General features: G+C 43.2%; 1 protein-coding gene across 2 annotated transcripts in view; it reads left to right on the forward strand.

The window, feature by feature from the left end:
- Positions 1 to 17,313, forward strand: part of GNAO1 (G protein subunit alpha o1) — a 357,537-nt gene that overhangs the window by 302,635 nt on the left and 37,589 nt on the right. The window contains exons 7-8 of one of the 2 annotated variants that reach the window (XM_075940405.2): positions 8,779 to 8,932; positions 14,098 to 16,867. The exons of the other annotated variant lie outside the window; for it this stretch is intronic. Coding sequence (XP_075796520.1) covers positions 8,779 to 8,932; positions 14,098 to 14,285 — 342 coding nt within the window. The 3' untranslated portion in view covers positions 14,286 to 16,867. Of the gene's footprint in view, positions 1 to 8,778; positions 8,933 to 14,097; positions 16,868 to 17,313 lie in introns of those variants that run through there. 2 annotated transcript variants of the gene reach the window in all.

The following is a 17,313-nucleotide window of genomic DNA, read 5'->3' on the forward strand; positions in this document are numbered from 1 at the left end:
TGATATTTTACACCTTCTAAGTCAGATTCATGTGCTCTGGTGAAAAGACCTCCTGCATGTTGAAATCCTATATTGTGTTAGTTTTTGTTACATTAATACCACAATTTAGTCTGATACTATTAACATCCTCATCCCCTAGATCTACAGAGTTGGATTGAGGTTCTAGATCATCCTACCTCACTCACACGCCTCCAGAAAACATTTAGGATGCACCAGCTATTTTAAAATATCTGTATTAACTAATAACCCTTTCTGTACATGTGTTTTCTGCTTCCTATGTATCTATAGCCCAAGATCAGAGATATTGGCTGGAATTTTCAAGAGCCTCTGGGAGTTAAGTGAAAATCAAAGGGAACTGGGCACCTAACTCTGTTAAAGCTCTTTAAAAATCCTGCCCATCAAATGTGCAGTCAATTTTCTGTAATAACATTAGCGTCATCTGCTATGCAGATCTAAAATAATAGGGTATGGCTGCTCTGTTCTGTGTTTGTGAGCCACATGTCTCCATAGCTTTCAAGAGACATTCATCTACTGAGAAGGTGATGCCCCTTCTGGAATAGGACATCTGCCAGTCACACGCTGTGGAGGAACATATGCAGGTGGGGAAGGACTCAATTAGAAAAAACACCTAGGGTCTAATGTGCACTGATGCTGATTACTGCTTGAAGTTGTTGGTGCTCAGGACTTCTGTAAATCAGGTTTATGTTGTCTCTCATTAGGTGCCAAAAAACAGACACTCCTGAAATTAATGGCCACTTTTTAGTGCCTTGGTCTTAATCTTGTCTTATCATCTATAAAATGGGGATAACATTTATTTACAGGGGTGTTTTGAGGCACTGTTATTTAATGTTTGGTGCTCCCCCACACCACCCATGTTCGCAGACACATCAATGACCTCCCTAACAGAGAACAAACATACAGTGTTGATTCTCAATGGGAGCTCTCCCTAGTGTTTTATTGGGAATTTTAATTCACACTATAGTCTCTGAAACCCAGGTGCAGGCAGGAACAGCAGCTTCGGTAACTCCATTTGCGCCACACTCTCTCTATTAAGAATACTAGTTTTGGATTAATCTGAGGTGCAGGTCTTGAACTTTTTTCTGTGTAAATTTCTTTTTACAATTCACTCCCTGGTACTTTGGGCAACAGGAAGAAAGACACAGATTCTGGCCATTTACGCTTTTTAGCATTTGAATGAACAGCTGTGCATGCAAATGAAAGAGAGAAGGTGGAAGAGGCAGCATTTTTTTACTGAACCAACTTCTGCTTTTGAACTTCCATACTGTGATGTGAGAAACTACTGTCTGTAGGAATTTGCTACATCCGATAGGTTTTTTTACAACAACCACTTTTTACAATCCCTTACTGCTACAGGTAGTAAATTCCTACAGGTTTCTCAGTCCATGTCAGACCCCCACATATCCTACCAAGAGACATACCCCTGTCAGCTGGAAGAGCCCCCGGCCTGCTGAAGCCGCAAGTCTGCATGGAGGAGTCCATGTCCAGCTGAATCCATAAAAGAGTCCACTTCCAGCTGCAGTGTAGTGCAGCTAATCAACTTTTCAGACCCCAAGCTGCCTGGAGAAAAATGTCTCTCAGAGTCTCCTCCAGAAGAAGCTATTGCAATGCCCCGTGCAGGCTCCAGGGCAGCTGAAAAGGCCAAATATTTGCTATTCTTCTTCCTGGGTTCATAACTAATCTCCCTGCACTCGAGGGAAGCTGAATAAGACATACCGCCTCCTCAGTCTGCAACCTGCTTGGGGTATAATAAATCATAAACTTTCCTCCAAAACCCTGCAACCAGGGTGCGGGAGGCTGAGCCTTCCTGGCCTATTATGCCTGCTGTCCATGGGTCTAGGCAACCCTGCACACAAACTACCACAATGCTGCAAAGTGCAAATTAAGTGCAGGTTAGCCTACCTAACTCTTGTTTAACCTAACTAAACAGCTCCTGCTGAGTTCAAACACAAATAGTGATTTAAGAAAATAACAAATTCATTACCCTCGGCCACTTCTACAACTCCAATCTCCCATGCAAGTGGCGTGCTGAAACACCGTTTTGTCAGGAACAATTTCACCTAAGGCTTTAGTCACCACAATCTCCTTCCTTGAAGTATGGTTCTGCTTTAAACAACTGTCTCCTAGGTCAGGTGATTTAGCCCTTTGTGCATCCGCCACATCTGCCACCTTTATAGACAAAAAATGAGTTTTTACTGCTTCATACTTGTTAGCACAAGGGCAATAAACTGGATTGTGTTCTTTCTTACACTTCATCCACAGAAACCTTTACTGCATTCCCATCACTTAAACCTGTGTCAAACCATTGAAGGTCCTGAGATTGCTTAGATGTCACTTAAGGGCATAAAATAACTTGCAGAATCTGGTGATGAGGCATGAGAAAGAAAGAACCCAGCTTTTGAGTCAGATCTGAAAACAGATTTGCAAAGGTGGTGCTTGGAAAAAATATTTTTTCCTTGTAAATTGAGTAAATCATTGACAATAACCATGAGAGCTCACACTGCCAATTTATATTTTTCTAAATAAAACTGTACATGAAATTGACAAAATTATAGTTACAATATAATCAGTCTGTATCTAATGAACATCCTGGATTTCTCTCACAGGGGTCAAATGGGCAACCAGCTGACTGAGGCAGCAGTACCTTGAGTTCTCTCTCTGTCAGGGTACATCTACAAAGCAACATTATTTTGAAACAACTATCGTTATTTTGAAATAACTTAGTCTGCGTTTACACAGCAGGCAATTATTTCGAAATAATGTCAAAATACTGTCAAGTTGGAGGACTTCTTACTCCGACTCCTGTAACCCTCGTTGTACAAGGAATAAAGGAAGTCGGAGGAAGAGCGCTCCATTTGAATTAAGTGCTGTGTAGACACTCTCAATTTCGAAATAAGCTGTTCTGAAATAAGTGATGCAATTGACGTAGCTCAATTTGTGTAGTTTATTTTGAGTCAAGCCCTGCCGTGTAGACGGACCCTCAGTGAGCTAAACATTCCTGACAGCTTCTAGTTTTAGGCCAGTCCTATCAGATGAATTAGGCTGAAGCCAGGAAGTTGGTACTAGCTAATTCACTGGAGAGCCAACTTTTCAGCAACAAGTTCATTTGGGCACCTTGTCAAAGAGGAATTGGCAAATGAGGCAAGCCTTCCACTCATCGTGAAACCTTGCTTGAAGTTCAGAAAAGTTGATCATTTTTAATCTACTTGTCATGACCCTTGTTTTAAAAACATGCCACTGTTCTCTGTTATTGCAGCATGTAGTACGCGTTGTAGTGTTTGAAACCACTACTTTATAGTAGTTACAATTTTCAGTAAGGGATGCCACTCCATGTCTGTAGTTTCAGCCAGGAACAGTAAAATATACAATCAAAACCAAAAGAAAAGCTAGTCCTTTTGCATGTCCAGCTCAGCCAAAACGAATAATCTTACGAGAAAGTTTCTTCACATGAAATTTCTTGACCTTAGGAATCTAAGCTTTGCATACATAGCCAATCTAAACTTCCTGAATCCAGCCAGGCACTACTCCACAGTCAGCACATTCAAAGCCTTCTTCCATCCAACAGCCTGTCTGTGCAAGGTGCTGAGTGTGCTCTACTCCCAGAGCAGTAGGATGAAAAGTAGAAGTAGATAAACACAATGCTGTCAAAGCTCCACTGATTTCATACGTATTATATAGGTAACGCCAACAAAGCAAAATTAAATGGTATGCCAAGTTTTCCCCTAAATCCTCTCATGCGCTGTTCATAAAAGCTTTCATAAAAGGTGGCTCTCAGTTGCCTATGCCAGGCAATGTACATCTACTTAGTCCGTGACTAGAACTGGCAGATGCAGCTAAATACCAGCACTAAATTCATAATAAAAAGAGGGAACACACAGTTGCTAAGTGACTGAGCAGCTCAGTGTATGGTAATGTAATGGCTTTCTTAATCTTCACAAGGTTCGCCTTGTGATAGGAAAACCCCACAAGAACTTATCCAAATCTGGTTCTCCCAGGTTAGCAGGTAAGGGGAAACCCCACTAGCAACATTCTTATACAACACTGGAATGGATTATAAGGATTTTTATTGCTCCATATGACACATTTGCATACAATGGATTGGTGACATGGGATCTCCCACGTGACCCTATAATATCCTGTCTGGTTCTTCTTTCTACATGCTAGGGAAAGATGGCAGATGCACACGGTACACTTTGCTACCTCTAGAATTAAACTATTGTTTAGTTCCTTTATATCTAGCTGGTATATGAAGATACCGTTGGTGTCCTAGTTTACTGAATGTGTAACACATTTACAGCCTGGTGCACTTGACCTTAAGTATGCATTACACTTGGGCTGCATCTAGACTGGCAAGCTTTTCCGCAAAAGCAGCTGCTTTTGTGCAAAAACTTGCCAGCTGTATACACTGGCCGCTTGATTTTGCGCAAAAGCACTGACGTTCTACTGTCCGAAATCAATGCTTCTTGTGCAAATGCTTTGACGTTCCTGTTCGGGCAAAAGCCCTTTTCCGGAAATGTTTTTGCACAAGAGGGCCAGTGTAGACAGCTAAAAACTGTTTTGCGCAAAAATGCCCTGATGGCGAAAATGGCAATCGGGGCTTTCTTTCACAAAACCACGTCTAGATTGGCACGGATGCTTTTCCGCAAAAAGTACTTTTGCAGAAAAGTGTCCGTGCTAATCTAGATGCTTTTTTCCGCAGATGCTTTTAATGGAAAAGCTTTTCCGTTAAAAGCATTTCCGGAAAATCATACCAGTCTAGACATAGCCTTGGACATTTAACCATGTCACTCATTGAGTGCTAGTTTCTGATGTGTTCTCCTGGCTATGAATGTGCAATGGAAATTTAATTATACCACTCATCCATTTGCTTAGAAGCAAAGAGCAAATCCACAGGTCTTTGGCATCTGTAGAAAGCATAACTAGAAGCTATGCATTGGGAAGCAGAAGAGAAATACAATTTTTGTTCTGATGCACAATAGTCCTGATCAGGACAGTAGCAAGCTCAGAGAAGCAATCATCTCTTCTTTGCTAGAGCACAACATAAGAAATATTAACTGCTGCATTTGAGATCTTCTGGCAGGAAACAAGGTGAGAAGTGCTAGAAGAGTTTCTTTCCTTCCTGCTCCACCAACATAACAAAGCAGTTGCATCTAGAATGAAGCATAGTGCAGTACAAGAGGTGGACATATTAAGAAGAGTCATTCAGTTAGACACAGGGAGATGTCATGTCATGGTTTCCCATGGTTTCCCTTTTGCTCCCAATCAATACAACAAAAGCACTGTTGAGATAATGGGTGAAAGAACTCAAAAGAGTAATGGCAATATGCAGCAAAGCCAGAAAACAGATCTTGTATAATATCTGGATTAATCCTGGTGAGACAATATTCATTCCCCCTGGGGACTCCGTGAGAAATGTCCAATCCTGGCTCTGGAATCTGTAGTGAATAAAGGAATGTTTATTCTAAGTACTGTTTTCTAATGGTGTTTGCCGTTTAATTCTTTCTGCTGTGCAGATATGTAATGGTGACATAAATTACTGTTACTCAAGGAGTGAATGCTATTTTGATGAAAATTTAAAGGAAAAAAAACCACCATGGGATTTTTAAACACTTTGCAGTGAGAATATAAGAGCACTAGCTAAAAAGTCCACCTGATGAGAAGGCCTCTGCTCTGTTTATAAACCAAGACTTCTGTGTTCATCATATATTTACCTTATCTGCTTTGACTGCAGTACTGTGTGAACGCTGATGTTTTAACCTGTTCTGATCGTTCTTTAATTATGCTATAATTATGATACAATGAACAGAAGGGTAAGTATCATAACAGTCCCAAATGTATGGTCTCTCTTCATTTAATCCCAGAAGCTGTGTTTACATCTTGCTAGTAGACAATGACACAAATAACGTTCTGCAAGGGACTTTGGTTAAAAATGACTATGTTCCTGCCCTTTCCACCCTCTGTCCTCTTCTTTCTCCCTTACAAAGGGTCTTGGAAAGCCAAGGTTCATCAGAACAAAGTCTTGTCAGGTTTTTACAGGTTTATGATTTTGATTCCACCTCTTGGCAAAGGCGAACGGTGTTCTGTGTCCTCTATACCACGCAGTAAAAAGAGAGGGGTTAGTGCAATATTCTCAGGTGACATTTAAAAAAGAAAACAAATGAGAGTTCATCCAGCTAAGGAAAGGGGTAGTTCTATCCTTCTGTGCGATTTTGAATTATACGCAAGCAAGCCTATTCCATGATTGCCTTAACTCATTTACAGGGGATCAACAGTGTAGTCACTATTCTCTTGTAGCTTGCACCATTAAATTACAAGATGCCTTCTTTCTAGCATCTTCAAGGATCCAGAAAAAGCAATGGAGTCCAATAAATTAATGATTAAGTTTGTAGCTACATCATCACGACACGTCATTACCATATAAGTTGGAGGGAAAGCAATCCAATTTAATAGAAGCCACAACTTCTAATCAAAGATATGTGGTATCAATAAAACAGTAATGCTGCAATACTAGTGCTTCATTTGATGCTATATCTCATCACAGGTTCAACTATTTCCCCCATCCATGGAATCATTTGTATCTAAATAAAATGTTCAGCGATCATTCAAGTGTATAGATAGAAGGGAAAGTGCTAACAACAATGCAGCCACTGTATGCATGGGTGGCAAGTCACAGGGCCAGGACCCAACAGGGTTGTGGATTCGCTTCAAGACAGAATCAATTAGGGATAGATAGTTGTTTTTATTAATCTCACTACGTCACTACTATTACAGGCTTAATGCTGCCCGATGGTTACACAGCTACTGCAAAGTAATACAACAATCAACATAGGCAAAGCAATGCATATAAGAGTAACAGGCACTTGGAAATGCTGACGCCCTTTCAGGTCTGCAGGGAGTCCTGTTCTGGTTACCTCGCACCTGGCCGCAGTGGACTTGGCTCCAGCTAGGGGGATTCAGGACACCATTTAAGGTTTAGGTTCCTGGTGGAACTCAATGGACATGAGACTCCCTACACTAGTTAAACTGCAGTTGTTTATCGGGTGTGCACGTACCTGGCTCAACACCATTCTTATCACTCTTATGGGCTGAGACGGAGGTCAAACTTATTTACCACATAGTAGTTTCCCAGCTCAAGGCGTGGGTTAGAGCTGATAAAGCCCAGCTGCTGTTTGGGCTTGCAGGGTCCCAGGCTATGCTGAGCTGGGTACAGCAGGGTTGGAAACTTCCATCCCAGGCCTGCTGAGCTGCAGGACCCACATATGACTTTCATGTGACAGTGGGACTCAGCAGGAGATGTAGACAAGAAGTGGCTACTGAATGTGCGTTGTACTAAATGCAGATGGGTTGTGCCACACCCACCACTGAAATGATTTACAGATGAGGTTATGCACCACTTTTGTATCTAGCCTATTTCTTGTATTCGTTGTAATAGCTGCTAGTCTTTGAGCGTTGGAGGAACTGGGCGGCATTCTCTGAGGTGCTGCCAATGGCAAAAACCAAGCAAGCAGTCTGGTCTGTAACCTAATTTGCCTTTGATAATCCCATGACTCTTTGGGTGTGCTTCGTCCTCATTATGCCTGCTTTCTCTGCTATCCCGTTCCCGGTTGGGAGGTTGCCGCGCAATCGGCGTGCGCACTCCGGCTTCGGCCTCTTGCTCCAAACAGCACCAAGCTTCAGCACCTTCACAACTTTTCCTCGGCCGTCTGACCTATCTAACCAAACAAAGGCCAAAAAATGAGATTTTGAGAGACCCACCAAATTTGGCAGGTATGAAGCTTCTCTTGAACCAAGAAACATGAGTTAAGAGTTGAAAGCAGCAGGGGAACATGACACTACTGGTTGACTTTGCCGTGAGCTCTTTCCACCACCATAGACTGCGTGGCGGACCTTGCAACTTCCTAACCAATATATTTAATTTCTTTTGTTTTACCTGTTTCTGTATCTTTTTTGTTGTTGCATGACCTATAACTAAAAAGCTGCCTTCCCCCTGTGTGTATATTTGAACGCTTGGTTCCTTTACGGGCAAACAAGCTAATATTCTTCCTTGAGGCATGAGCTAACATAACGAGTAATCTGCTGACTTGTAGTTTGGTTGTTCTTAGATACCTGCTGTTATAGATTTTCCCCATACACACTTTTTTTTTTTTTTTTTTTTTGCTAGATGCTTTTGGTTGTACTATCTTTCCAAAGAAACCCACACTTTAAAAAAAAGACAAAAACCCCACTAAACAAAATAACAAAATAAGGCAAAGGTCACGGCAAGGTCATTAACGAGAAGATGTCACCTTGCTGTCTGCTTACAACTCTGGATTAATTCAAGGATCTCACCAGTCCTTGGTTAATGTATCCAACTGTGTGCCATACACACACAACAATGAAGTGAAAAATTTTAACAAAAGAACATTTTAAAAAACCTGCATGACCTGCACCTACACATAGATCTGACTAAAGGGCAAAAGTAACTTATCTTGACATGCATGGTGCATGATAATTTATATGAGCTGAAATCCTGTAAACTATGCAGTTTGCAAAATAAACAGCTCTATGTAGTGAAATGCCCTTGTTACTAACTGTATGTCAAATATCATATGGATTGCATCTGTGTATGTACATGTTCACCTGTATGTATACATAAATTTATTACATATGCTGTAGTTTTTATTTTTTCCTCCTCAGTTTAGATATTTTAGATTTCCCTACATGTTGAACACCACACGATCACTGTCGTTAGCCTGATATGTTCTCTCCTTTATATTGTAGAACCGCATGCATGAATCATTGAAGCTGTTTGACAGCATCTGTAACAACAAATGGTTCACAGACACATCCATCATCCTCTTTCTAAACAAGAAGGACATATTTGAGGAGAAAATTAAGAAATCTCCATTGACTATCTGCTTTCCTGAGTACACAGGTAATGAAAAACTAGACTTCCTTTTTAAACCAATGCTCAGTCGGGAGACAGATGGCTCAGGGCAATGTGATTTGCAGCTTTTGAAATCTAGATTGTTGGCTTTTTAGGGTACATCTCAGGCAATGATCATAAAGGTTCCAGTCCTGCAACCCTTAGGCAAAATTCTTGTTGACTTAAAGAGAAAGTTTTCTTTGAATAAAGGTTGCAGAATGAGCTCACAACAGCTTCCACTGTCTGACATGGGCTGTTCAATGGCCCATATGAAGTATGTTGATGACTTAAGCCACGTCCCCACTAGCATTAAAATGACCACACATGCCACTAACTGAGCCTTTGTTGGCAAGTTCAGCAGGAAGGTCAAGGCCTGAAAGAGCTCTCTCCTCCAGAAGCTGAGCCTCTATCTGAGGTTCATTTGCTGGGCATTTTGGGAAGGGTTGAAGAACTTGTGAATAAATGGCAGTATAAGCATTTGGGAATATGACTCTTCTCATGAGTACTGTGATTCCCCAGAAAAGACTCAACTGGCTACTTAACCAAAAAATAAAAAAGTGATTCCAGCTTGAGAAACACACATTATGAAAGACACATGCCATGCCATTAACAAATAAAGCCAATGAGTCCATAACACCAGGCCACTCCATTTTCCCTGATTCAGATAGCCAACTCTGTTTTTGTATGCCAGGGTATGTGTACACTACCACCCTAGTTCGAACTAGGGTGGTATATGTAGTCAATCGAAGTTGCAAATGAAGCCCAGGATTTAAATATCCCGGGCTTCATTTGCATCTTGCTGGGCGCCGCCATTTTTAAATCCCCAGTAGTTTGGACTCCGTGCCCGTGGCTACACGCGGCACGGAGTAGGTAGTTCGAATTAGGCTTTCTAATTCGAACTACCGGTACACCTCATTCCATGAGGAGTAACGGTAGTTCGAATTAGAAAGCCTAATTCGAACTACCTACTCCGTGCCGCGTGTAGCCGCGGGCACGGAGTCTGAACTACCGGGGATTTAAAAATGGCGGCGCCCGGCAAGATGCACATGAAGCCCGGGATATTTAAATCCCGGGCTTCATTTGCAACTTCGATTGACTACATATACCACCCTAGTTCGAACTCGAGTGGTAGTGAAGACATACCCCCAGGCATTAATAATACTAATACCTGGCTCCTATGTAGTGTTTTTGAACAGGAGATTCTGTGTTATACCGGTAGTCAGACTAGATGATCTAATGGGCCCGTCTTGTCTTAAAATCTATGAATCGCAAAGCACTTGCAAAGAAGTCAGTATAATTGTCCCCCATTAACAGATAGGGAAACTGAGGCACAGAGCACTGACGTGACTGCTGAAGGTCACGCAGCAGATTCTGTGCTAGTTCAGTTCTATCCGCTAGGCTGCACTGACACTAGTTGTTACCCACTGGTGCTACTGGTCCCTCTCTAACCCAATCCTGAGAAGATACAAGTTGTTATAGCCACTGCTCACTGAGCTGGCACTTTTTAGCTGAGCCCGTAGCTGCACAGATTGTCACTGTAGCTCTAGAGGTCCCCAGTGTCAGTTGTCACAGTGCTATTAAGCATTTTGATACAGATGTGCTTAATATTAAATGAAGACGGACATTAGATTACCCTGGAGATCAGAACTGAAGAGCTGCAATAGCACAGCATGCAGGAAGAACTTCTTTTGCCTGGCCGCCTCATGCCTGACCTATTGATGATTAGAACACTTCCTCCTGCAAAGCTAGTGGTAGTGCTCTGCTGCTCCATATCTTGCTGTCTTCCACAAACCTTCATTAAAATTCTGAGCTGGCATAAATATAAACCTTTGCAATAATGAATTATTTAATCTTGCTGGAAACATCCAGCTGAATCAAGCTGACAGAAAGAAAAGCTGGTCTCTTTGTCAGTCAGCGTGGTTGTAAATAGAGTATGCCAAGATGGGGCTTGCCAACGAATTATGAACAAGAGCTCTCCCTATCTGAGCACTTGATTCCCACTATGAACTGGCAGAGAGGAGCCGTCATTTTTTCGCTGTGCCAAATGGTAAATACATATTGAGCAGAACTGGTCCCTTTGTATTTAAGAGAAATTCTGCAGCTTACTGTTGCAGAGAAGGGTCTGATATTTTTGTGAGATACAGAAACAAATCTGACCAAGCAATAAAGCTAAATCATGACTGGACATTTCAGACAACAAAGGATTTTCTGTACTCAAAGTCTATCAGAGCAATTTTGAATGAAGTTCTAAGGTGCTCAGGAATGTTCAGGCATATTGTAGAATTAATTATGTTGCCACAGAAATTCTCCACTCTTAAGTTATTTCTAATTACATGGAGATGCCACTGGTAGGTAAATTAGAACAGAATGGAACTTAGTTTTATAGAGGCTTTCATGCTAAGGAAAGCATCTAGATCCGTTGTGTCCAACACACTAGCTACTAGCCACATGTGGCTATTTGGCCAGTTGAGTGTGGCTCATTACCTTGAGCAATATGGCTATTTGGCCAGTTGAGTGTGACTTGTTCACTATAGCAGTAGCCACTGTAGTGGTTGGACTGGTTGGACACCACGGCTGTGTCTAGACTACATGCCTCTGTCGTCAGAGGCATGTAGATTAGACACATAGGCAAAGGCAAATGAAGCCGCGATTTAAATGATCGCGGCTTCATTTACATTTACATGGCTGCCGCGCTGAGCCGACAAACAGCTGATCAGCTGTTTGTCCGCTCAGCGCACTAGTCTGGACGCTCCCCTGCCGACATCAAAGCCCTTTGTCAGCAGCCCCTTTATTCCTCGTGGGATGAGGTTTACCGGGGCTGCCGACAAAAGGCTTTGATGTCGGCAGGGGAGCGTCCAGACTAGCGCGCTGAGCGGACAAACAGCTGATCACCTGTTTGTCGGCTCAGCACGGCAGCCATGTAAATGTAAATGAAGCCGCGATCATTTAAATCTCGGCTTCATTTGCCTTTGCCAAAACAACAAATCTACATGGCTCCGTCGATGGAGCCATGTAGTTTAGACGTACTCCACGGTTCCCTCTAAGTTTTGCCATCCTTGGATGGAATACATTTTGTTATGTGCACTGAGGAATGTGCAGATGTGCGCCATCAATAGAAACACATGGGCTACATCTAGACTGGCAAATGCTTTTAACGGAAAAGAGCATCTAGATTGGCACGGACGCATCCGTGCCAATCTAGACGCGCTTTTCCGCAAAAAAGCCCCGATCGCCATTTTCGCGATCGGGGCTTTTTTGCCTAAAACAAATCTGAGCTGTCTACACTTGCGCTTTGCGCAAAAGGACTTTTGCCCGAATGGGAGCAGCACAGTATTTCAGACAGTAGGAAGTCAGTGTTCTTGCGGAAATTCAAGCAGCCAGTGTAGACAGCTGGCAAGTTTTTCCGCAAAAGCAGCTGCTTTTGCAGAAAAACTTGCCAGTCTAGACGCAGCCATGCTGTCCAATGTGAGCAGCTGTGGGTGGTACCAGAATCTCTGCTGGGCAGCCACCCAAGCACTCAGCTCATAGGGAACACCATTGGACACCAGAGAGCTCAATCATCACCTAAGGAAGAGAAAAACAAATTTGGCTTAAAAACCCGTTGAAGAGTCCCAGTTCTGGGCATGGTTGGCATCCAGGCTGGTCCCTCTCATAACTCAGAGAAGGATGCTCAAGATTGTTCTAAATTGCGCCCGTTGGCCATAGCCTCTAGGCACTTTTCTGGCAGCTGGGAATGTCTGGGATGTAAGGGAGCCCACACTTCTTTTCCCCATCCACAGCCTCTGGGCCTGCAGCCAGTAGTGGGGTAACATGGGAGTCAGAACATTGGTTCTACATGGCCATGTTAACACATTGCTGGAAAGCAGGCTCCTCGCTCAGGCTTCAGTTCAGCAATGCTCTTCTATACGGGCTTCACTTTCAACACATGCTCTGAGATTTAAGCACATGCTTAAAATTGAGCTCATGCCTCAGTGCTCTGCTGAACTGGAACTTCTGGGTCAAAGTGAAGATGTGGATGGGAGAAGCTTATTCATATCGTCAAACATTCATCTTGAAAATCCCACAGAAAACAAACTGCCAAAGAAACCCCGGCAAGCTAGCCCTGGGTCATGGTGAAAATGGAAGGGACTCTACTGCTACAGAGAATTAACTGAGGAGCATATAAACAGGCAAGGGGAGGGGTCAAGATCAACACAGTGCTTTTACTACAGTGTAAATCACGGGCAGGCAAATACCAGCTCGCTGGCCAGATCTGGTCTGCGAGGGTTAGTTTCTAAAGGCTATGTCTAAGCAATATTCCTCTTCCGAAAGAGGAATGTAAATGAGCCCGATCGAAAATGCAAATGAAGTACAGATTTACAAATTTCACGCTTCATTTGCTTAATCGCATGAGAGCTCTTTTTCAAAAAAGGGTTTTTTAAAAAAGAAAACGCAGTCTACACGGGGTTCTTTCGAAGAAAAAAACCCTTTTTCGAAAGACCCCGTACTCCTCATTTTTTTCAGGAGTACGGGTTCTTTCGAAAAAGGGTTTTTTTGAAAGAACCCCATCTAGACTGAGGTTTCTTTTTTTAAAAGCCCTTTTCCGAAAAAGCGCTCACACGCGATTATGCAAATGAAGCAAGAGTTGTAAATATGTGCTTCATTTGCATTTTTGATCAGGCTCATTTACATTCCTCTTTCAGAAGAGGAATGTAGTTTAGACGTGCTCTAAGGTGCCACAGGACCACTCGTTTTTGAAGTTACAGACTAATATAGCTATCCCTCTTAGATCCTTTCCAGCGGAAGCAGAACCACAGAACACAGATGAGGCGGCTGGGTGGACATTAAACCCCAGTGGTGCCCCACATTTTTGGGTGCCCTACACAACTGTGTATTCTACAATATGAATAAGGATGACTCTGATTGGGTTCACACCATGGAATGTTTTACAGTCGGGAAAGCATCTACTCCTATGCTAATTTTACATTAGCATAATTCTGTTATCTTCATTCTTGCATGCAAGAGAAAGGTCAGACCCATAGATTGTTGTTTATAGTGTCCAGTAAGAGCTAGCAAAGTTAGGACAATGATCTCATGCTACTAAATTCTCATTGCCTTCAACTAAAGCAGATTTGGGTCCTGTGTTTGGGATTGTTTTAATGCATGCTTTCCTTTCTTCTTGGCTTCTCTCATAGGCCCTAACTCTTTCACTGAGGCTGTGGCCTACATCCAGTCTCAGTATGAGAGCAAGAACAAGTCCCCCAACAAGGAGATCTACACGCACATCACCTGTGCCACGGACACCAACAACATCCAGTTTGTCTTTGATGCTGTTACGGATGTCATCATCGCCAACAACCTGCGTGGATGTGGACTCTACTGAATCCTTCTCGCTGCTGACTCCATGCACTCCAGGAAACGCTTGTCCTGTCAGGTTGAAGGGTTTCTCCATTTCCCCCCACAAGATGAAGATAAAGAAAAAATTACATAAATCCCTCCCCTCCTGCTTCCAAGAACCTTTGCAGGAAATTCTGCTTTCCCCTAGGTATCACTCCCTCCTCCTCTTCCTTTTTTCTTAACCCCTTCAATGTCTCTTTCCACCATTCAGTTTTAGGATTGGCAGCCAGTGTTCATAATACCTTAGTGGGGACAAAGAGAGTCCCTAAAAATGTATTTCAACTACCAAAAAAGGCTCATTTTAAAAAACAAACATCAATTTTTCAAAGACTTAAATATTTAACATCAAAACAACAGTTTTTTCATAATCTTGAGGGATTAATTCTCTCTGCTTTTTCTTTCATTCTTTCTTGAAGGTCTGGATGCAGTTTGGAGGCACATTGTGACTCCGGTTTCTACCCAAAGTTGAAAAGGTCAGGTTAGGCAGAGTTTGCTGGGTGGAGTGGGGAGGGTAAATACTGAATGACTAAAACAGGCAAAGATTTGCTGGTGTCTTTTACTAAGAAAGACACAGTGTCAGAAGCTACTAAGCACTGTCTAAAGGCATTCATTACCAGTAACAGTTTTACCTCAAGCTTTCACAATTAATGCTGAAAATATGTCTCTAGCAGTTTTCAATAACCCATTTGTTACTCAAAGTGTCTCCTTATTCTCTTTGCTTGATAGTATAGAGTTACTGTACTATAAGTGGGCAGTTTCTGGACGTTCGTGTTAACCACAGGCATGACATGAGATATTAGTGGTAAGAATTGCTCTGCACAATGTTTTGAATAGTTTATATTTCCTAATGTAGCTAAAGGAGTGTGACTATAGTTGGAAAAGGAGAGAGAGAATGAGAGAGAGTGCATGTGTATTGGCTGCCGGCATCAAGGGACATACTAAAGGTCCCTCAGAGGTGACCAAGATGGGAGAGACATTGGAATGAGTTCTCCCTACATTGGGGCTTTGTTAAATGCAGTTCTCTAGGAGCTAAATATAGCTGCCTGATTCAGTGTCAGCCTTGCCCTAGCATTAGAGCATATGAGGGGGTGTTGTAACTTATTCCATTGGCCTAAAGGCCATGAGGAGCTTTAGGCCACTAGAAGACTAGCATGGAGAAGTTGTGTCACACCATGCCCTCTCCTCTCTCCTATGTGGGTGCACAGGAAGGTGGCTGACAAAGAAACCGGCTGTGCCAGGTTTGCATCAGCAAGACTTTTCCCTTTGCAAAGGGACATTTCCAAGTGGAATCTGTCCATTTTGCCCTACTTGAGTAGTACAAAATGGACAGTGCTGACCAGACTCTCTGATTCATCTCTGGCCCCATAAGGGGATGCTATAATTTACTCTCTTTGTGGTTTCCAGGTTTTCTAAAGCTAAGCATGAGTATGTGCGTGTGTGCTGGGGAAAACCAGCCTGCCTTGTTGATTGTGTATGTGTGTGCATACACTGTTGGGGAGTCAATATTTTACAAAGGTCTTGGGAGCCACTCAAAATCTTCATAAAGTTCAAGTTTCATACAAGAGGTTTGTTTGGGTTTGGCGCCAAGGGATTTGGAGTGTGGGAGTGACTCAGGGCAGGAGGTTGGGGTGGAGGTCCAAACTCTGTGAGGTAGTATGGGGCAGGAGGGGGTCTTATGGCTGTAGTGTGGGGTCTGTGAGACAGTTGAGGTGTGGGAGGGGCTCATGGTTGGGGTGTGGGTGTCTGCAGGGGAGTTAGAATAATAGAATCATAGTTAGAGACCTCAGGAGATCATCAAGTCCAGCCCCCTGCCCAAAGCAGGACCAACCCCAACTAAATCAACCCAACCTCTAGGGATGGAGTTTCCACCACCTCCTTAAATAACCCATTCCAGTGCTTCACCACCCTCCTGGTGAAATAGTTTTTCCTAATCTCCAACTTAGACCTCCCCCACTGTAACTTGAGACCATTGCTCCTCGTTCTGCCATCCGCCCCCACTGAGAACAGCCTCTCTCCATCCTCTTTGGAACCTCCCTTCAGGAAGTTGAAGGCTGCTCTCAAATCCCCCCTCACGCTTCTCTTTTGCAGACTAAATAAGCCCAAATCTCTCAGCTGCTCCTCGTAGGTCATGTGCTCCAGCCCCCTAATCATTTTGGTCGCCCTCTGCTGGACCCTCTCCAATGCGTCCACATCCTTTCTATAGTGGGGGGCTCCACATGTGGCCTCACGAATGCCGAATGGTGAGTTAGTGTGTGGGAGCAGGGTATGGGGCACGTATCTGGTGCAGCTGCAAGCTCCCCTTTGGTGGTGGTGTGCAAGGGGTGGCCCTGCACTAGAGCTTGTTTCCACTATTGGGTGGATGGACACTGACACTGCATCAGTTTAGCAGGGCTATTGAAAACCCATTAAATCAACCACCAATTGGTTAGTTGTCAATTCCAGTACACACCAGAATGAGATTAATAAGGGGAGTCAACAGGAGAGTTTCTCTCACCAACCCAGTGTAGTGTGGACCCCGCAGAAATACATCAATGGGTACGTCTAGACTACATGCCTCTGTCACCAGAGGCATGTAGATTAGGCTACCAGACATAGTAAAATGAAGCGGCGATTTAAATAATCGCCACTTCATTTAAATTTACATGGCTGCCGCGCTGAGCCGACAAACAGCTGATCATCTGTTTGTCGGCTCAGCGCTGTAGTCTGGACGTGTGGGTGTCGACATCAAAGGTATTTGTCGACCACCCAGGTATGCCTCCTGGGATGAGGTTTACCTGAGTGGTCGACAAATACCTTTGATGTTGACACCCGCGCGTCCAGACTATCGTGCTGAGCCGACAAACAGCTGATCAGCTGTTTGTCGGCTCAGCGCGGCAGCCATGTAAATTTAAATGAAGCGGCGATTATTTAAATCGCCGCTTCATTTTACTATGTCTGGTAGCCTAATCTACATGCCTCTGGCGACAGAGGCATGTAGTCTAGATGTACCCTAAGCTACATCAACTTGAATTACG

The sequence above is a fragment of the Pelodiscus sinensis genome, chromosome 12 (assembly GCF_052426305.1).
Source record: "Pelodiscus sinensis isolate ZL-2025 chromosome 12, ASM5242630v1, whole genome shotgun sequence".
Taxonomy (NCBI): domain Eukaryota; kingdom Metazoa; phylum Chordata; order Testudines; family Trionychidae; genus Pelodiscus; species Pelodiscus sinensis.